This window comes from Eschrichtius robustus, chromosome 11 (genome assembly GCF_028021215.1).
Source record: "Eschrichtius robustus isolate mEscRob2 chromosome 11, mEscRob2.pri, whole genome shotgun sequence".
Taxonomy (NCBI): Eukaryota; Metazoa; Chordata; class Mammalia; order Artiodactyla; family Eschrichtiidae; genus Eschrichtius; species Eschrichtius robustus.
The window spans coordinates 88,730,271-88,751,715 of NC_090834.1; the positions used below are offsets into that span (position 1 = coordinate 88,730,271).

A 21,445-nucleotide genomic window follows, 5' to 3' on the forward strand; every position below is an offset into this window, starting at 1 on the left:
GTCTTTGAACAAAAGATTAAAGATGATGTAAGGAAAAGCTCTGAGCCAACAGGGAACACAGAGCACCAAGGTAATGCTAGGTTTTGATGAGGAAGCCTCTATTGGTCTGTGTTTAAGTAATGGCATCAACAGAAGAAATCTGGTACTGTCCAAGATCTCTTCTTTCAGTTGCTACCATTGGGCATGTCACCTATGTTGTTATCCTTTTGGGCCAATCACCACACTCATGCATTTGATGAGATTTTATTTTCAGAAAGGCAGTATTCATTCTGGTTTGTCCAACAGATCACATAATCAAGGAGTTTTTTTGTTTTTTTTTTAATGTTAATCAAGAAATTCCACTCTCATCGGCAAAAGTCAGGCTATGCTGTTAAATACAGCCAAGATTGTAAGCATACAAATGTCATTAAGTCTACTGGATCTTAAATTATTCACCAGTACCCACAAGAAAGAGGCAAAACTTTGTCATCCTGAAAAGGTGTATCACTTTTTAGGAAACTGGTAGCGCTTCTGAAAGCCTCAGCATTTGTGATTACACTAACAGCCCTTACACATGTATTTTACACTATCTGTTCTGACTCAGCTAGGAGCCAACAGGCTGGATGTCGGCAGGTAAAACACATCCCTTCAGACCTGTTACTGTTTATGATGACATTTGGAAATCTCAAATCGCAACCCCAAAGGCTCCTCCTTTTCCATTCATGCATTATACATACACATATGAAGAGTTTTCCTACCAGTAACATTTAAAATAAGCATACTTAATAACTGCAAGTCACATGTAACATAGAATATTCAAATGTTTAGTTTTTAACTGTGTGTGACAAAGCTAAGACAGCCTACCATTCCAATAAAAAAGGCGGGAAGTGGGAGGGATAGTTTTAACACACCATTAACTTATGCTACTGAGTTTTTCTAGTGAAAGACAGCAAAGCCAATACAAAATTTAGGGACAGAAGAAAACACAGATTTCAGCCTCTGGTACTTCTCTAAAGATAGACCTTGTGCTTCCATGCCCTGCCATCTGGAAAGCTTACCTCCTTCCCAGCCAGACACCTTCTAGCTGAGAATACAAGTCATTAAGAATCTCATTGTCCCTGACAGCCCACACCTGGAACATGCACCATGCCTACCTTGCAATACAGGGGCCATGAAAGACGAGAATAAAGCATGCCGTGTGAGAGACTGTTGAAAAGGAGCCCCCTGCCCCAGTCACCCAAAAAAGTACTGATCACATTAACTACATCCAAGGAACCAGAGGGAAATAGCTGAAGACTGCAGAGAATATACTCAAGCTGTCACTGCAAAGAGCAGAGTAAGAAGCATGCAACGTTACTCAAATCACAAGCACTTCACTCAAACTTTTTCCCTCAAACAGGTCTTCTCCGCCAACAGAACTGGTCTTCAGAGTCCCTCTGAGTTCCTCTCTGTAATCTAAGTTGCTCAAGCTAGTTTTAGTCTTTCCCAACAGGATCCAGCTGGAAAATATAAAGCCTTTGGAACGCAGCAGCACGGGAAATAAGTATACAGAAACAGGAGATTTAGGAGAAGCCCTCCTGGTGTAGATTTAGAGACAAAAGCTCCAGACTGCCACCAGCAGCAGGATGACCAGCAGAGCTGTTTTCCCTGATATACTCGTCCCATCATTTTTGTTACACAGGTTCTCCTGGCAGCAGCGGTACTGAAGCTCCTTCTCCCCTAAGGCTTTCGCAATGGCTTCGAAACTGCAACGGTCAAACATCCAACACTGGTAGTAAGTTTTTGTTGGCACTGTGGGGGAAATACACACACACAAAGATAAGCAATCAAGCAGGTAAAACTCTGCACCTGTCTTTGAACTCTCAGTTCTACTTCTTAGAACTTATCCTGGGGAAATAGAGACATTTGGGTAAAAATATGTATCCCAGTTAGCTTATAAAGGGGAACAATTAAGTAAATAATGATCCAGCTCTGAATGGAACTTTTCCATAAAAGCAAAGTCTCATCAGAGCCAATACAGTTGTGTGTATATGGAAGGCAACAGGAAATCATACTAATGTTTGAGAGAATCACCAAGATTTTTAAACACATGCCCTCTTTGATCCAGCAATCCCACTTCTAGAATTTACTCTATGAAGTTACTTGAAAAAAGGTTAAAGGTATATGCTCAAGAATGGTCACTGCACTACTATCTGTAGCAGCAAGAAACTTAAAAGACAAACAGTCAGTTAATAAAAAAGCATTTGAGTAAATTAGGTAGAGTTCCACACAACGAAGTTCCACGCAGATAAGGAATGCCACAGGACCATGTGTATTGACATGGGAGGAGTCTGAGTTTTTTTTTTTAAGTGCAGAAAAATAGATAAATTGGACTTAAACAAAATTAAACTTTTGTGCTTCGAAGAACACTATTTTAAAAAATTAAAAAGACAAAACCCACAAAAAGTGAGAAAATGTTTGCAAATCATATATCCGATAAGAGTATAGTATACAGAATATATGAAACACTCTTACAACTCAACAATAAAAAGACAACCCAATTAAAAAATGGGCAAAGGATACAGATACTTCTCCAAAGATATACAAAGGGCCAATAAGTGCATGAAAAGATGCTCAACATCATTAGCCATTAAGAAAATACAAATCAAAACCACAATGAGGATCAATTCACACCTACTAGGAGGGCTATAGTCAAGAAATTGGAAAATAACAAGTGGTGTCAAGGAAGTGAAGAAATTGGAACCCTCAAATATTGCTCGTGGGAAGGTAAAGTGGTGCAGGTATCTTGGAAAAGTCTGGCATTTCCTCAAAAGGTTAAAAATAGTTACCATATGACCTAGTAATTCTGCTCCTAGGTAAATATATTACCCAAGAGAAGTGAAAACTATGTTCACACAAATGCTTACACATGAATGTTCATAGAAGCATTAATCAAAACAGCTAAAAAGTGGAAACAACCCATATGTCCATTAACTGGTAAATGATAAGCAAAATGTGGTATATCCATTCAATGGAATATTATTTGGCCATAAAAAGGAATGAGGTACTGATATATCCAATAACATGGGTGAACATTAAAAACATTATGCTCAGGGACTTCCCTGGTGGTGCAGTGGTTAAGAATCCGCCTGCCAATGCAGGGGACACGGGTTCGATCCCTGGTCCAGGAAGATCCCACATGCCGTGGAGCAACTAAGCCCGTGCACCACAACTACTGAGCCTGTGCTCTAGAGCCCGCGAGCCACAACTACTGAAGCCCGTGTGCCTAGGGCCTGTGCTCTGCAATGAGAGAAGCCACCGCAATAAGAAGCCCATGCACTGCAACGTAGAGTAGCCCCCGCTCGCTGCAACTAGAGAAAGCCCGCGAGCAGCAACAAAGACCCAATGCAGCCAAAAATAAATAAATGAATAAAAAATTTAAAAAAAAGAATAGATTATATACTTTAAAAAAACAAAAAAAAAAACCCAAAAAAACCATGATGCTAGTGAAAGGAGCCAGTCACAAAGGACCACAACACTGTATGGTTCGATTTATATCTAAATGTCCAGAATAGGCAAATCCATGGAGACAGAAAGTAGATTAGTACTCCCTGCCGGGGTATGGGCGAGGGAAGAATAGGGAGTGACTGCTAATGGGTATGGGGTTTCCTTTCGGGGTGACAATAATGTTCTGAAATGAGTGGTGATAGTTGTACAGAGTTGTGGACATACTAAAGGCCACTGAATTGTGCACTTTAAAATGTACTCTGGAACTGAGATATGTGAATTATATCTCAATAGAAAAAAGCCTAGATGCAGAACAATATGTAGAATGTGATCCGTTTGTATAAAGTATATGTGTGACGGTGAGTATACTACTTTTCTCTGAAAAGATTCCCAAGTAATTTAACAGTGTTACCCTCACAGAAGACTATCTTTCATTTATACATTTCTCTGTAGATTGAGATTTAAAATAAAAAATCACTGGATGAATTTATTTTAAACATAGCTTAAACTTCCTTTAAAAATCATTAGATTATTCAGTAAAGCAGGAAAATTTTCCAGAAGAACGTGCCATTATGGTCCCAATTTTTACACACAAAGGAAAATGCAGGCCAAAATATACAATGCCAATTAGCTTATAGTGATTTTTTAATATTTAGAAAAATTATGTTAAATATTTTTAAAAAGTGAGAGTTGAGAGAGAAGAGAAGATAGTTGTGCTAGATGCTGGGGACACACAGATATAGAAGGTTGGTCCCTGCCCTGGAATCATTTTCTTTTCTTCTGTGTTGGAAAGAAAAAAATACAGATGCCTATTTCCTTATTTAAGGCCAGTAACTAATTTATTCTATTTCATTCACAGCTCAGAACAAAACTTCTAAGTTTATAACTGCAGGTATAACTGTTCTGTCCTCCCCCTCAGAGGAGATGAGTGTCTGGCCTGGATTTTAATGAAGTTTGGTCAAGTGGCAGAGGCCAGATAGGAGTGTTCCAGTGACTCTACCTGCTTGGATCATAAATATTTTAAGTGGATGCTTCTAATACTGTACTAAAGAATGCTGTTGAATAGGACAGCATTAATAAGTTACTGTCTTACGTAGTAGTAATCAGGCTTTGGAACTGGGAAAGCATTAAAGTCACCAGAATGTTGATTAGGGAAGCCTAACAGCTTGGGGAGAGCAGATAGTAATTTATTAATAATTGCTACCAATTAATCACTTACTATGTGTCCTGCAGTGAGCCAAGCACTTTACTTGAATGAACTTATTTGCATAACAACCTTCAACGGTGAGCTTCTCACCAAAGCCACTATCAGAATCACCCGAGTAAAAGTGGATCATATCACAGAGTCACCGGAATGTTAAAGGTTCTCTCTCTGCTAGGCACAGCCTCCCCACTCTGAAGATTTGCCTTGAGTCTGCCTTTACCAAGCAGTAGTCCCCAGTTGCCTTAGGCATCCTTCAGTGTGTCCCTTATTTGAAAGGCCATTACAGAAATGATTGCTTGGCACTGTCATCAGAGGCTCTGCCAGACTCTAAGTACATGGTTTATATTTCCAGGACCTAGCCAGGACGCCAGTAAATAGTGGCTGAAGTAGCGCCCATCTGTCTCTCTTCTAGACTGAATCTGCACAGCACTATCACGCACATTTCTCCACTAACTGCCCCACTGACCCTGGGAGATAAGTATTCCCATTTCACAGCTGGGGTGAAAATGCGGCTAGATTAATTAAATAATTTCTCCAATGTATGCCTGGCCTTTGATTCGTGTTTATGACAGTGTGCCTCGCCTCTCCCAGGCTGATGTCAATCAGAGTCAGAGGGGCATTTAGATGTTCTGTTACTATCTGCCTTACTGTAAGGTCTGAATATCTATATTTCAAGAACTGCTGTTACCACATGTCTAGCTGAAGTTTGGGGACCTATGTTCATGAGAAGAAGAAAACTATTTAAGATTCACATTATCCTTAAAAAAATAGATTTTATACTTGAGAGTAGTTTTAGATTCACAGCGAAACTGAGCAGAAAGTACACAGTTCCCATAGAGCCCCCGACAGCCCCACCTCCACCCCAAACAACCTCCCTCACTATCAACATCTCCCACCAGTACATTTGTTGCAACTGATGAACCTACATGGACTCATGATCATCACCCAAAGTCCATAATTTACATTTGGATGCACTCTGGGTGTTGTACATTCTATGGGGTTTGACAAATGTATGACATGTGTCCATCATTACAGTATCACACAGAGTCCTAGCTTCGTTGCCCGAAAAATCCACCTATTCATCCCTCCCTCCTCCCCCACTTAACCCCGGGCAGCCACTGACCTTTTTATTATCTCCTTCGCTTTGCCCTTTCCAAAACATCACATAGGTGGAATCATAACGATGTAGCTTTCCCAGAGTGGCTTCTTTCATTCAGTAATACATATTTAAGTTTCCTTCATGTCTCTTCATGGTTTGATACTTTGTTTCTTTTTAGTCCATTCTCTGGATGTACCACCATTTATTTATCCATTCATCTACTGAAGGACATCTTGGTTGCTTCCAAGTTTGGGTAATTATGAATAAAGCTGCTATAAACATCTATGTGTAGGTTTCTGAGTGGACATAATTTTTTGACTCGTTTAGGTAAATATCAAGGAATGCAACTGTTGAATCTTATGGTGAGAGTACGTTTAGTTTTGTAAGAAACTGCCAAACTGTGTACCAATTTATACTCCTTCCAGCAATGAATGAGAGCTCCTGTGGCTCCACATCCTCGCCAGCATTTGGGGTTGTCAGTGTTTTAGACTTTGGCCATTCTAATAGACGTGCCTCATTGTTTACATTAATCATTTTTACAAAGCATAACAGTTCATTATAAGATGAGTAAATTCTGGGGAATCTAATGTACAGCATTATGACTGCGGTTAACGAGACTGTATTGTCTACTTGCAATTTGCTAACAGAGTAGATCTTAAGTGTTCTCATCACACACAGAAAGGTAACAATGTGAGGGGGTGGATGTGTTAATTAGACTGATTGCGGTAATCATTTCACAATGTATATCAAATTGCCATGTTGTACACCTTAAATATACACAGTTTTTATTTGTCAATTATACTTCAATAATGTTGGAAAACAACTAAAATGAAAGTTTAACCATTCAGGTAGGAAACAATGGGATTTGTTTCCTAGTCTACTCTACTTCCCTCTTTCCTTCTCTCCACCTCTACCATCTGACACACCCACTTCATCAATAAAAAACAGAGGCAGGAAGAACTTACTGGTGGCAAGACAGAGATCAGAGCTCAAAGCTTCTAACTGATAATCTAATACTTATTCTACACATAATATTGCCTTTATTCTCTCATTTGGAAATTATACTTTTTGTAGTGGGGGTCTAAGAGACACAGACAATCAGGGTTAAGAAGTAGGTTTCTGTGTTCATAGATAATTGGTGCTCAAATATTTGTGGAGTGAATGACTATTCTCTCTGGGGGCCTCACTATGCTTTCTACATTAACAATCAATTAATACAGTCCTCCAGGTGAGGCAGAGGAACTGTCCCCTACAGAATCAAGGACCTTACATGCAGGCCTTGGAATCTGAGCTGCATTCCAGGAGTTTATATCAAAATTATGAGATACTCCTGTTCTTTAGACAGGATAATTCTAATTTGTCCTTACTTATTGAGGGATTTTTCCTTTCTGGAGAAGTGAAACTCCTCCTCCTTTCTATCAGGTTTTTCTGAACATGTGGGTCTCCCAAGCCTTTTATGAGTTTACCTGATGTGCTTAGCATTCCTTGAGGTGGACACTGGGAAGAATTTACATAGAGGGTAGGAGTGAACTAACTTGAAGGGTATTTTTACTTTTATCTCTTAGAGATGGAAGTCAGGGGGTTTACCTTGTACACTAACTGAGCAGATCCTGAAACAGCCACTCCTCACCAGTATCATTTCCACACATTGATTCAATCCAGAACCACACCCAGCAAGAGCAGAGGTCATGCCTTTGCTGGTTTCTTGCCTCTCTCCACCATTTCCTAAATTCTATTTTAATAGGATTTATGGAGGAAGCGATTCCATAGTCTAACCAATTTGGAAAATGCAGATTTGACAAAACTTGTCAATGTTGACAGTTCCCTACCCCAAGCCCATGAGTGCCTTGTTCTCTGAGGCCATCAAGCCTCGGCACCTACTGTTGCCTTTCTTGGGAACACCCTTCCTCTCTTAGTCCTCTTACTTCCTACTTGTCCTCTGAGCTCAGCTTGAGTCCCCTCAGGACTCTGTATGTATTAAATTCCCCACGGAATGAGACACGGGTATAAATAAAGACATCTGTAATAGCTACACAGGCCTCTTTCACAATTGTCATCGTCTCCTTTCTTCATCTTTGTACCCCGAGCTCCTAGCTCAGGCTCTGGCACAGCGCAGGCTCTCAAAAGTTTGGGAGGCAGCCAGTGTTGCTGTGAAGAGCACAAGTGTTGGAATTAGATGGATTCCCATGTTCAGATCCTGAGCTGGTTCCTTGACCTTAGTCTGTTGCTTAATCTGAGTCTCAGTTTCCTCATTTACCAAACGGGAATCAAATATTACCCCGAGTGGTAGATGGGAAATATTAAATAAAAAAACAAATGGAAAGTGCTTAGTGCCGCACACCACTGGTGCTATTAAATGGTAGCTATTACTTGTTGAATACGAGTCTAACAAGAATGAGAGTGGCCCAGATCTTTTCCCAGGCCCTCTTCATCCCATTACACTCAGGAAGAGGGGGAGGGGGAGGCTCTTACCGGCTTTAACGATGAGACAAGTATCTTGGTTATGTGAACAATTGACGGCCGTAGTGCAGCCATTAGCTGGGTTAACACAGCTGTAGCACTCCAGGCTGTGACCTAGGATCAGGAAGAATGCCCGTCAGCACCTGGTAGACCAGCAATGACTCACCCTCCTGGCAGCAGAAGCAAGCCCACCATCTCCATTAGTGTGGGTCAGAGGTCAGCAACTCAGAGTGGGCTTCCTTCCCACATATATCTGCAGTAGATATATTTTTCCAAGCTCAAACTACAGTTCCAGCAGCAGTTTTTTGGACCCTGAGGCAAGTGCAAAGGGAATTTCCAGATTTCAAAATCCATTTAACTGTGCAATTGAGAAGCTTTCTCCTACTTTCAACCGGAAGTGATTAATCTGCAATGCAATGACATATTAAAAGGAATCCATTAAGAGGATAAACTAACAGAATTCTATAAATTCATTGCTTCCAAGCAATGAATATGCTCTATCACATAACATTCTCACAGACTGATATCAGGATTTGGCAGTACCTATCTGTGTGAAAAGACATGCTCCAAGATGAAATGCATGAAATCTCATTACAGATCAGTATTAACAGATGAACATTTGCAACCAATTTGATGATGGGGAACACTAACTTTTGAATCCCAAGTAAGCAAAATGTTATTCTCCCAGAAAGAATTCCATTCTTCTCATTAGTAGATCTGTATTATAAATAATTGTACTCAATTATTAAATTTTTGAACTCTGTCAATTAAAAACTTGGAGAAATTTGTTTTCTCTCTTATTTATATAAAAGCCTACATCATATCCTTGATTTTTGTCTCTTGGCCTGCAAAGCCTGAAATATTTACTATCTGGACCTCTGCAGAACAAGTCTGATGGCCTCTGGGATAAGGCGTCCTCACTGCAGCTGTTCCCTGCTGAGGGACTGACCCATCGCCAGAAGCAAACACAGTCAAGGGGCAGGCGGCAGCCATACACTTTAAACCCACGTGGGTGGGAAGACATGCACAGTGACACTGAACACGAGGGTCAACTTATATCAGAAGCAAATGCCTCTGGTTCCCCAATTTGAAAAATGACTAACCCTCCCACTCATGTTCTTAGGATTCATCTTTGGTGGCTAGACTTCAAGTTTCACTGGATTATTTTCCCTTCTCTGTTTTTTATAACAATGGTGATGGAAAAAGATGAGTCATATTCCACATTTGTGATGGGAAGAGTTGGAAGCAAGTTTTCCTGATTCATGTAGACATACTCTTTTCTATAATAAGAGATCACCTTCTTCCGGCCACATGGCTTCTGCCACGTAATCAGTATTTGGAAGTACCTATCGGTGTGAAAAGACATTTTCAAAGATGAAATATGTAAAATCTCATAGAAGAATGGCATGGTTAAACCAAGACGAAATGTGGGTTTTAGAACCCAAGAGCTGACTTTTAGTTCTAAGGCCAAAGTCTAGGTTCATCACCAGGGAGAGGAATTCTCAGAAGGCCAGAAGAAAGTGGCTTCTCACTTCCTGAGCACAGACAGGAGTGAAGCTCTCTATAACATCTTTTTTTAAAAAATTAATTAATTAATTTATTTTTTGCTGCGTTGGGTCTTCACTGCTGCAGGCTGGCTTTCTCTAGTTGCGGTGAGTGGGGGCTACTCTGTTGTGGTGCGCAGGCTTCTCATTGCAGTGGCTTCTCTTGTTGTGGAGCACGGGCTCTAGGCACGCGGGCTTCAGTAGTTATGGCACATGGGCTCAGCAGTTGTGGTTCGTGGGCTCTAGAGTGCAGGCTCAGTAGTTATGGTGCACAGGCTTAGTTGCTCTGCGGCATGCGGGATCTTCCCGGACCAGGGCTCGAACCTGTGTCACCTGCATTGGCAGGTGGATTCTTAACCACTGCGCCACCAGGGAAGTCCCTATAACATCTTAAATGGCCACGTCAAACCTTCAGACAGAGGAAAGAGAGCTCACCTTTGGAACTTCTGTGAGGCAGAAATATTCACAGCTAACACAGTGTTCAAATACCTAAACTTTCAATCTTCAGAGAATTGCTATAAGAGGCAGGCTCAAGGATCTCCATCCCCATTTTTCAAGAGAAAACTAAGACTAAGATGTTAACTAACTTGTCAAAAGTCACATGGCTACTAAGAGGAGAGCTGGGATTCACACCCAGGCGATCAGTTCTGAAGCCCACGCTTGGTTTATTTACCGTGATGTTCTTCTAATTGTCCTGAGTGGGAAAGAGAAAAAACCAGGACCAACTATGGGGGAGACCAGGTCAGGGGCAAGCAATAAGTCAGTGGCTGTTTGATATTCTAGCTACTTAGCCAGGGTGGAGGGGATCTTCTTCACACTCCGACTCCCTCACGAAAGACCTAAGTGCCCCCGAGACCTGTTACAGAACAGCTAACAGCGCCAAACCCAAGCCTGCTCCATAAACAAATGTAGACTGCTGGAAAGCAGGTATGACCAGGCTATTCTTACTACAGAAAATTCACTGGGTAGAAGAATTAAGACAATAATGTATGTTGTAACATAGCGAACCACGTTACAAACCTCCATGACTACAATCAACAGACGTGGGGAGGGAGGGGGGTTGTGACTTCTGTCTTTTCTCAGAGAGGGAAAACTTGTTCAAATGTGTCCTTGGGCTCCTTTGTTCTTTGCTTCAGTTTCCTCAACTGTAACATGGGCGTAATAGTACTGAGTCCTTACAGGATGGCTGGAAGGGTTAAATGAGCCAGGGTCCGGTACAGGCCCTAGTAAGCATTCACCATATGGGAGCTACTAAAGCTACAAGCTCTAAGACATGTTCCAATATGCAGATGCCTCTGTAGTGCCCATCGCGTGGCCACTTCCTTTTCTGCCTCCCGTCCCCACCCCTCAAAAATAAATAACAATTAGTAGTACCAACATGACATAGGCAGAAAATGACCTTTGATGTTCATAAGGAAGCAAAGCAAGTAACGCAGGTGTTCCTACTGTTACAGAGGTAACGAGGATCTCCAGGAGGCAGGGAGGGGTGGCCCCGTGAAGGAGCTGGGGCAGACACTCTGGTGCCAGGCTTATTTGGGTTCAAATTCTGGCTGCACCACTTTGGTGTGATGTTTTACAAGTTATTTAATCTCTTTGGGCCTCAGTCTTGTCACCTGTAAAATGGCAATAAAAATAGTCCCTGCTCCACAGGGCGGACATGAGGATTAAATAAGTAAATACATGTAAAATGCTGAGAACAGTGATTAGCACGTGAATGCTATAAGCAGCAGCTGCATCACGTGAGAGAAGCCCAGGGTGGGCGGCTCAGCTCAGCACTCTGAAGATGGCATCCATCGGTAGCCCCAGCGGCTGGCGGTGAGTGGGCTGAAACTTAAGCAGCTCGGTGTAATCGCTCCCCACAAAAGCAGCTCTGTCACCCAGGATGAACTGTAACTGAGGAAGGTGCTCCCCTCAGGGTAGGGCCGTAACACAGGAAGGAGCAGTCACGCCACCCTGGACCTGTAACACCGACGGCGAAAGAACCGAAGCCCCGCCCGAGGTCTGTGGCATCAGCTTGGTCTTCCCGAGGCCTAAGAAGAAGTTAAGGGCCAAGGCGGCCTACATGATCCAGATCCATGTCCCTCTGGACCACTCACCTACATGGCAGAGGACAGCCAGGCTGAACAGGAGCCCGAGCAAGACGAACCCTCCTTTGCTTCCCATTGTGACCGGCTACAGGTTCTGGAAGGAAGGAACACAAAGCATTGTCATGAACCAACAGGTGATTGCCGGGTATCTCAGAAACCAAGAGCTGGAAGGCCTGGGGGCTTTCAGGAAACATGGGAAGGAGTGAGCAGACCAAGAAAGCAGGGAACCTCCGGGCTGGGTGCAATGAACCGAGGGTGCTCTCAGGTGGGGGTGGGGGGGGGGGGCAGGGCTTGGTCCCTCCCCGGCTGAGACCTCGGCTTACTGAAGAAATGCTGCTGGGCCTGGTGGGAGGGGCAGCTGCAGGGAGTCAAAGCACACCGGGCCCACCCCAGCTCTCACCTACAGTAGCCGTGCACCCTTGAATAAATTCAGTTCCTCTGAGCCTCAGTGTTCACGACTGAGCAGTGGGACAGCACTATCTTCCCCTTCAGGGTCGCTGACTCAAATGAGAATGTGAACAAAGTACGTAATGCAGCACCTGCGAGGCCCCACCCCCAGCTGCTGGCTGAACTAAGCCTGAGCCCAGCGAGGGCCACTTCTCCAGGCCACGCCACTAAGTGCATCAGATGGAAGGGGTAACTCTGGAGGGCACCAGCGTGCATTCAGCGGCAGAACAGGAGGCAAAGGCTTAGCGTGCACAGAAGCTCTGGCTCCCCACCTCCTCCTCACTCTGGAAAAGTAAGGAGGGGTTCCAGGTACCTCTGATGACAAGTCCCCATTACATTAATGCCTAGATGTGTGGCAGTGAGCATCAGGGGAGAAGCGGGGAGGGCTGAAACACCTTGAACCCTCCTTTTACCCGAGCAGGAGGCCAAGACACAGGGAGGTTTTTTTTTTTTAGACTTCATTATTTGTTTTTTAAAGATTTTGATGTGGACCATTTTTAAAGTCCTTATTGAATTTGTTACAATATTGCTTCTGTTTTATGTTTTGGTTTTTTTTGGCCCCGAGGCATGCGGGATCTTAGCTCCAGGACCAGGGATCGAACCCACACCCTCTGCGTTGGAAGGTGAGGTCTTAACCACTGGACCACCAGGGAAGTCCCCACAGGGAGGTTTTTAACTTGCCTAAGTCCGAATCATGAGCAGTAGATCTAAGGAGTCTCCCGACCCTACCCCGACTTCCCTGAGCCCATCCTCCAACAAGGAGGCAGCAGCTGCTCCAAACCAGGGCGGCTCCACATTCTATTCTCCTGGGCCGCACAGGCCAGGACTTCTGCCCGGTAGACAGACGGGGCTCTCGGTGGGTGGGCCCTGCCCTCCTCTGGGTTGGAAATGGCATCTCGCACACCTTTGAAGGTCACGTGACGCTCAGGAGTTGGCTGAGGAAGGCCAGGGGAGAACTGGGAAGCGAACAGGGCAGGGCCTGGCGTTGCCCAAAGAAGACACCATTGAGTAAGCCACGCCCGGGAGAGAGACAGGTCGCCTGCTGACATGTGGGAGGGTGGGAAGAAAATCTAACTGGGCCTGGCCTTTCTTTACAGGTTGAATACCCCCACTTCCCTCTGGCACCTGCAACGCCTACCACAGCCTACTAATACCCCCCCGCCACCGGGCTGACCCTCCCGGGGCGTAGCTGCCCACAGCACCCCTGCGCGGTGAGGACCTGAGGCTGCCCGAGGCCAGTGGTCAGAAACTCAGACTCTAGGCTGGCAAAGACCTGGACACAAGGTCTGGCTCTGCCACGGCTACCGAGCCTCATTTTCCTCACCTATAACAAGGGGCAGGTGCATGGGCGCTTTCCCACACCAGGAGATTGAGGTGAGATAAGACAAGTTAACTATGTGCTTGACAGTCACAGAAAAGTGGTGGTTGTCACCGCTTCCTACCTCACCCTGGACTTCCTTCCTGACCACACCCAGACTTCCTGCCCGAAGTCAGGCACGTCCATACCTCCCGGTCAGACTGTCGGCCTTTCCAGGCTCTCTTGTTCCCTGAGCCTGAGAGATGGAGGCTGCGAGGTCTCTGCATCCTAATAGCTCAGGGAGAGGCCCCAGACCCTCCTGCCAGCACCTGACGCCCCTGCAATGCCCTCTGCCGGGAGCCAGATGGGTCAAGGGAGAGAATCACAGCGCTCCCGCGCCACCCACCCCCAGCCAGTGGCCCAGGCCCAGCACACCCCAGCTCCCTGCCTGGTTCCTCACGCTCGGGGGCATCTGGGTAGAAAGCATGATTCACACACTCAGCTTAGATAGGCCTGGGGCTGGGAAGAAGTGCTGCAAGAGAACAGGAGAGGAAGGCACCCATCTGAGGTCCGCGAACAGGGACGCGGGGAGCATCAGACTCTTCCTAAAAGTTAAGAACATCTGCTTCCTCAGGCAGCCCTATTGGAGGAGGAGGGAGGGACCTCCTGACGGGGGCGGGTAGGTGCTGGAAGGGTGCCGGGCTGGCAGGAGCTACAAGCTCCAGGAGACTTCGCTCGGAATGGTCCTTGGCATGAATAACACCATTACAACAAAGAGGATGCAGTGCAGTGAACTCGCCCTTGATGACGCTCATCAGAAAGAAGGGTCTACTAAGAAAGGCTCATCTCTTAACAAAAGCAGCGGAAACGGCACAGTGAACTGGTCTAGGGACAGGCTTTCTCGTCGACCGGTGAACAAAGCCTTGAATATTTCTGGCTCTGCCACTTACTGCCGTGTGTTACTCAACCTCTGGGCCTCCCTTCTTCACCAAGTAAACACAGGGATAATCACACGTACTGCACAGCATGGTGCCTGGCCAAAGAAGGCCCTCAAAAAGCGGTAGCCACCATGAGTATTACTGGGAAGTCATGAGGTTCCCAGGAAAAGAAATTGGGCAGGGAGGGGGTGTTGGGGGTGAAGGGTGGGGAGGGTCGACAGAAGGTAGCATCAGGTCAGGAAGCTGGACAAACACTCTGGACTGGATGGGCAGGGGAGATCGCAGCCCCCAAACCTAAGGCCATCCATCCGGGTTGGATGGGGAGTGTCAAGACTGAGCTTTAAGTCCACAGGACTGGCTGGTAGTCACAGAGGCTGTTTCTGTGACTTGGCTATGGGAGGGCCAAGATGGCAGAGAGAGGAAGTGGTCAGTGTACGGACGCTGAGCTGTTCGAATCGGAAGACCAGGTCTTCATTAACCACTACTGAAATATGAATTTCCAAGGGCGATATGTTGTTATGAAATGGCAGGGGTGGGGGACAGAAAATAGCTGATTGTTTTAAAGCTGTTTTATAAATGCCCCCAAAATGCTGATAGTAGTAAACACTAAGCAGGATTATTTATAATCTCTTATTTCTCTTCCTGACCTTTTACTTTTTGCCATACCTCCCCAAATATTCTATAATGAGCCAAGCATTATTTTTATACTTAGAAATAGGAAACTCCACACATTACAAAACTTTCCCTTGTAGTAGTCATAGATCACCCGTCTTCTGGCAAGTCTGTTACAGAATTAAAAAAGAGAACTGAACCTCATGGCTTGAAACTCTGCCCCTTAGTCTAAAACATCCTCCATTTTAAATTTAAAAATGATGCCCATAAGTTAAGTGTAGATCAGATGGTAGATGAACCCAGAGAGCTGCCATTACTTTTCCAGTCCACCCAGCCAAACACTTAGATGCAAGATGCATCCAGAAGACATCATCACTCTTTTCTAAACATATTAGGACTCATTTAAACAATGGATTTAATTATTGGAAACAGCCCAAAGTCATTCTGCCTCCCATCCAAGTACTAACCAGGCCCGACCCTGCTTAGCTTCTGAGATCAGATGAGATGGGGCGCGTTTAGGGTGGTATGGCCGTAGATCCAAAGTCATTCTGGAAAAGGTCCACAGAATAAGATCGGTGAGCCTATTGGAAAACACCATTTGGGAGTCATAGGACACGTCTGGAGCCAGCCTTAGGAAGTCTGGACAGATTTTCCTGGGTGGCTCTGAAGTTGAGTCTAAAGGGAATTCCTTCAGGGGCACGTCAAATAGGCTTTTCACCAGAGGAATAAGTAACAGTCAAGGATATATAAGCATTGTTTAAAACAGTAAAAATTTGGTAACATACATTCCCAACAAGAAGATGAGTAAATTATGGTACACTTCCATGGTGGGGAACTACACATCCGTGAAGAGTAACAGACATGGAAGGCTATTCACAATGCATTAAGAAAAAAAGCCAGTTTAAAAATAGCTATAATTTTATTACTTTGTCTTAAAATATATATATATATATATATATATATATATATATACACACACACACACACACACAAACACACATACATACACACTCGTATAAAAAAATGCTTGGAACAACTTCCAACTTTTCCAAACATTTTGGATCATGTGATTAACAGCATGGTAGAATTATGAGCAGCTTATTTATGCTTAAATATATTTTCTTAACAATGAACATTTTTATAGAAAGAGCTCTCAACATGAGTGAAGAATATTTTAATGTACTTATGTGTCATTTCACTTGCAGCTTAAGTTTTTATTTTTGTACTACTCCACCTGATTAAGTATTAAAAATATATACCACCTTTCAAAATCTGCTACATTGAGGTAAAAAATATTTCATGTATATATATTCTCCTATGTCTAAAAATAGTTATTTTAGTCACACCCTATATTTGTAAAAAAAAAAAAAAAAAAAAATGAGGCTTGTGTGATTTTCTAGTAGTCCTGAAAGACCTATATTCTAATCCCACTCTGCTGTCAATTTATATAACCTTAAAGCAGTCAACTACTTTACTTCAGTTCCTAATTTGTGAAGTGGTGATAATGATTTTATAGAATGATAAAATATAAAAATAAGACTTGAGGGTTTTAAAGCTCACTATGGGCTAAAATGTTACATGGCACTTTAAGGAACAAACAGACAAATGCACACACAATCCTGGGGTTACTCTGTCCTGGGCTTAGACCTGACCTGGAAATAATATTTTTACTATGAGGTGCCAGATTTCTGAATTTCTTCCAGTTTATCAGGACAGCAAAATAAACAGCTATAAAAGCCAGGAGAAATGGTTGGGAGAAACCAGGGCTGTCCTATTTGGAAAAGTAGAGTCAGAGACAGTAACCATCTTCAAATACGGTAATGGCCACCAAGGAAGAGAGGGAGAGGTTATTCTGTGTAATTTACAAAGAGCATTAGGATCAATTAGGGAGGCATTCTGAGCTTCCTAAGAGCAACTGCTTGCCATCACTCCACCCCTTCCTCCCTCCCTGCCATGTGCCAGGCACTGTGCAAAGTGTCAGCACATATGGAAATCAATTCCCTTGGTGAAATGTGAAAAACTCCCCATCACTTGGAAATGTTCACACAGAGAGCAGAGATCACAGATCAGAGATGATGCAGAAAGATGCCAGCAGAAAGCAGCAAGGGGTTAAAACAAAAGATCTCTGAAGTACTAGAGATTCTCATCCTACAATAAGAACCAACCTGATCATTATTTATTCATTTCCATCCACCTGAGATGTAAGGGGAAGCTACAAGTTGCAAGGTGATTTACAAATACAGGCATCCCTAATCAAGTTCCTGAAAATGTTTTGGGTAGTCAGTTTATGGACAGTGCAAACCTATATTCCATTATTTTAAATAGGAAAACAAAGACGTGCTGCTGTCCATCCAAAGACCCCAGCCAGTCCCCCCAAATATCTATCTACCTATCTACGTATCTATCTATCTACGTATCTATCTATCTACGTATCTATCTATCTAAACAATCCAAATAAATGTGAACATAAAATATTTAACACTCCAATGACCCAACAAACTGAAGGAATACATCGGTGGGTATATTTACTCTACGAAGCAAGTTCAGTCTCGGCACCTACCGCCCAGTCATCTCCACAACGATCATTTATGAGCCCACTGTGAGCTGAGCAGGTGCCATGCTAGGCACTGGGCTACAGTGACTGCTGAACCAGGCGAAGCCCCACTCTCAAGAACCTTACAATCTAGCGGAGGTGGACACCAACTAATGTTAAAGACCAGGAAGAAAATAAAATAGGGTAACAGTACTGGTTCTCTAGCTTTAGTGGGCATCAGAATCACCTAGAGGGCTGTTAAACACAGATTGCTGGGCCCTGACCCTAGAAGTTCTGATTCTGCAGGTCTTGGGTGGGGTCCAGTTAGAAATTAGCATTTCTAACTGGGGACCACACTGAGAGCTAAAGATTCAAAGAGTGAGATGGACTTTGCCCACCCATGGGGATTCTGAAGACAGAGCAAGGGGGTCACAGCTGAGGCATACAGGTGGCCTCTAGAAGTGAAGAATGGTCCTTAACTGACACTCAGCCAGGAAATGGCACCTCAGTCCTCCAACCCCAAAGACTGTACTGTGCCAATAGCTTGAATGGTCAAGGGGACAGATTCTCGCACAGAGCCGCCAAAAAGGAACACAGCCCTGCTGACACCTTGATGTGAGCCCAGTGAGGCCCGGGTCAGATTTCTGACAGATGGAACTGTAAGATTAATAAATTTGTGTTGTGTTAAGCCACTAGGTTTGTGGTGATTTGTTTCAACAGCAATAGAAAATGAATACACCAACCTCAGAACTGGTACGTGGCAGAGCAGCATCTAAACCCAGGTCTGAGCTCTTAACCACAGTTAAACTCTCTGGTGGGGAAACTTCTTGTGAATTCAGCTTCTGAAATAAATTGGTTCACAAAGGCCACCAGAGAAGAGATTTTACATCGGCGATGTTGCCACAAGATTCACAGATGCCCAGGAGTATAGTTTCTGTTCCTGGGAACCTGGAGCCTTAGAGGCTGATAAACTTTAAGGCTAGAAGTATTCTCAAAAATTAAACCCAACGTTCCTATTTTATAGGAAATTAATGGAGGCCCCAGGGGATGAAATTACCTGTTCCCAAGGCAACAGGTTAGTTGCAAAGACACACTGGGTGGATCTTGCTTCTATTCACCAGGGGCCAGTAACTCACAAGTAACTTAACATTACCTGGAGGCCAGCAGTGTTAGTGGCTTGGGGCTTTGCCTCCTCATCACCTTGTACACACACAGCCAGGCAAGCTGAGAAGATCACTGATCTTACACAAAGATCACTCAGCTCAGAGAAGTCATTACATCAGCAAGTAGAGACAAACAGAAAGCCACCATCATAATGAACAGCCCCTCCCAGCTACTCTGAGGTGCCAGAGACAACCATCTCAGAACTCTCTAAACTACACAAATCGGAAGCTTCCTCAACAAGGAAGGGGCTTCCTTGCACTTTGTCCCAGGAACTCAAGTCTCTAGTTCTCCAAAGAGGGCCCTTGTCAGACAGCTTCGTCACGGCCCTGCCCTTTGAGATTGTACATGCAGAGCCAACTGTGTAGTGAAGATATTTCACAAGATATAGGGTGTAGTAATAACATGTCCTCCGCTTCGGAAAATCTCAAGCACCTCTGGGCTTGGTTTTGTTTATGGCGTTTTTGTTTGTGAGGTTCTTCTGGAGCTGGCCCAGAATTTTTAATGCATTTCTTTTCAAGAGCTTGTACCTGCAGCTGTCAAAGCTGAATTCCATTAGACACCCGCTCTCCACACTCTTAACATCCATTTGTATTTGGACTTTTACCTTACAAGCTACTCAGCATAATGAGGTGTTTTCTTCATAGTTTTCTGTTTGAAAATACAGAAGCCATAGTTTCACACATTTGGTCCGCAGTCAGGCACCTCCCTCAATTAACATTCTGAGCTGTATGTGCCTTCCTTAGAGAACTGGGAGTAAGCTGCCCCCAGCGGGGAACATGGGTACTGAAACATTAACAGCCACATTTGTTCTCCACTTACCAGGGGCGCACAGAGCCCTTTCCACGAATTATCTCATTTAGTCCTTATGACACCCTAAGAAGTAAGGCCTGTTATTTTAGCAATAAGAAAATGAGGTTAAATAGCATGCTCAGGATTACGCCGCCAGTAAGAGCAGAGCCAAGACTCAAACTGGTGCCAAGCCCAGGCCCTTGACCACAAATGAACTTCATCACTTCTCTGCAAGCAAACCATGTGTCAAATTGTACTTATTTTAGGAGCATTCCAGAGCCATCATCACCGACAGATGAAGCTAGACAACGGAGAGCAGGGTGGTAGGAAAGAGCTGTTTCCCTGATCTGTGATTCTCAGAATTGTACGCAAAGTAATCTTCGGATTATCTCGCCTGTATTTGAGGTCTCTCCCTCCTTTTCAAGAAATGTCTATCATCACAAGCAACCTTGATATGGTGTGGGCTATGTCTCTAGGTTTGTAAAATGTATGGGCTGATTTGTTTAGAATGAAATAGAATTATTGCAGTTGAGAGTGGTGGGCAGGTCTCAGCTGGAGCCCCCTGATGTCCTCAAAAAACTGGCCAAGAACAGGATTTTTAAAAGAATCAGCTGGCCACGGCAGGAGGCACTTTCAAAGTGGACATGAGGCATTATAGGAAGGAAGGAAAGCACTGGTCAAAAGGAAAACCGGAGGAAGCCTGAGCCAGAGCCTTCACTAGGTGGCAACCAGGCCGAATCGCTATTTCACAAAGACTCCGAGGGCACGGATGAGACCCGAGTTTCGGAAGTCACACAACTACTGCCAGGGTGAGTCACAAACCCCAGCTCTTCTCCGTGTGAGTTCCGGGATAAGGGGTGAAGCCACATACGTCAGAGGAGAAATGGAACGTTACCTGGTACATTTCCAGGATCCATGGAAATAACCACTACTTAACGTTTCCTTAAAAGTCTGCCGTCAGACTCTATGAAGGGTGCGGCCCAAGCTGGCCCAAGCAAACTAAAATTGGACTTAAAATGTCTAAGTCACGACCCCACCCTGCTGTTTAAAAGTCAAAATTTAAACCTCCAGAGGAAGAGAAGAATGTCCATAACTTCCAGGGATGGCATTAACCTCCTTTCAAGGTGCGATGCGATTTCTTTTCCCTAAACTGCAAGAGCTTCCCTTCAGATTCAAATTTCGAAACAAATACTCCCAGGGGAATGGAGGGCAGGGCCCGCGGAATGGGGGGTGTTTGGGAAAGCGCGCCCGCTCCCCCCTTCTCGTTGGTCGTATACAAAGGAATCGCGGGGAGGCTGCGGGCCGCGGGCGGGGGGAAGGGCGCCGGAGGCCGGCGCAGGGTGGGCACGGCCCTCTCGGACCCTCCAAACCCCCCAGTCCCGCGATGGCAAGGGCCCGGGCCCAGCTGCCCGTGGGCGCATGCGCCGGCCCACATCCCCGAGTGCCGGACTGGGACCGCGGCTCCTCTCCCCTCCCGGCCCCCAGACCTCACCTTCCAGCCCCAGTCGTCCGCTTCTGCGCGGGTACGCCTGCTCGGGCCGGCCAGTCCCTTTTTATCGCCTCGGCTGGGGCGGGCTCCGCCTCCTCCCGCCGGCCCCACCCCGCCCAGGCTCCGGCCTGGCCCTGCGCGCCGCAGTTTGCCAGCGAAGGTCACCCGACCCGGCGCAATTGCGGGCTCCAGGCCCCGGTGCAGAAAAAGACCTGTGGCCAGGACTAGATTAAGACCTTTTTGGTAAAACACTGAAAACGGAAAGTTTATGATGTTCTTCCTCCGATTTGTTATAGAAAACCAAAACAATATGAAAC

The 21,445-nt window shown here is 44.8% G+C and overlaps 1 protein-coding gene across 1 annotated transcript; it reads right to left on the reverse strand.

The window, feature by feature from the left end:
• Positions 1 to 227: 227 nt before the first annotated feature.
• CD59 (CD59 molecule (CD59 blood group)) lies at positions 228 to 21,239 on the reverse strand. The gene is made up of 4 exons (XM_068554957.1): positions 21,132 to 21,239; positions 11,869 to 11,953; positions 8,241 to 8,342; positions 228 to 1,770 (listed from the first exon to the last, which is right to left on the reverse strand). The coding sequence occupies exons 2-4, from the start codon at positions 11,933 to 11,935 to the stop codon at positions 1,568 to 1,570; spliced, it is 372 nt and encodes a 123-aa protein (XP_068411058.1). The 5' UTR covers positions 11,936 to 11,953; positions 21,132 to 21,239; the 3' UTR covers positions 228 to 1,567.
• Positions 21,240 to 21,445: the final 206 nt, after the last annotated feature.

Coding starts and splice junctions, on each gene's coding strand:
- CD59 (XM_068554957.1), bottom strand. CDS start 11,935: ATGGGAAGCAAAGGAGGGTTCGTCTTGCTCGGGCTCCTGTTCAGCCTG. Junction 8,343..11,868: donor GGCTGTCCTCTGCCATGTAG/GTGAGTGGTCCA, acceptor TCCTGATCCTAG/GTCACAGCCTGGAGTGCTAC. Junction 1,771..8,240: donor TTGTCTCATCGTTAAAGCCG/GTAAGAGCCTCC, acceptor TTTCCCCCACAG/TGCCAACAAAAACTTACTAC.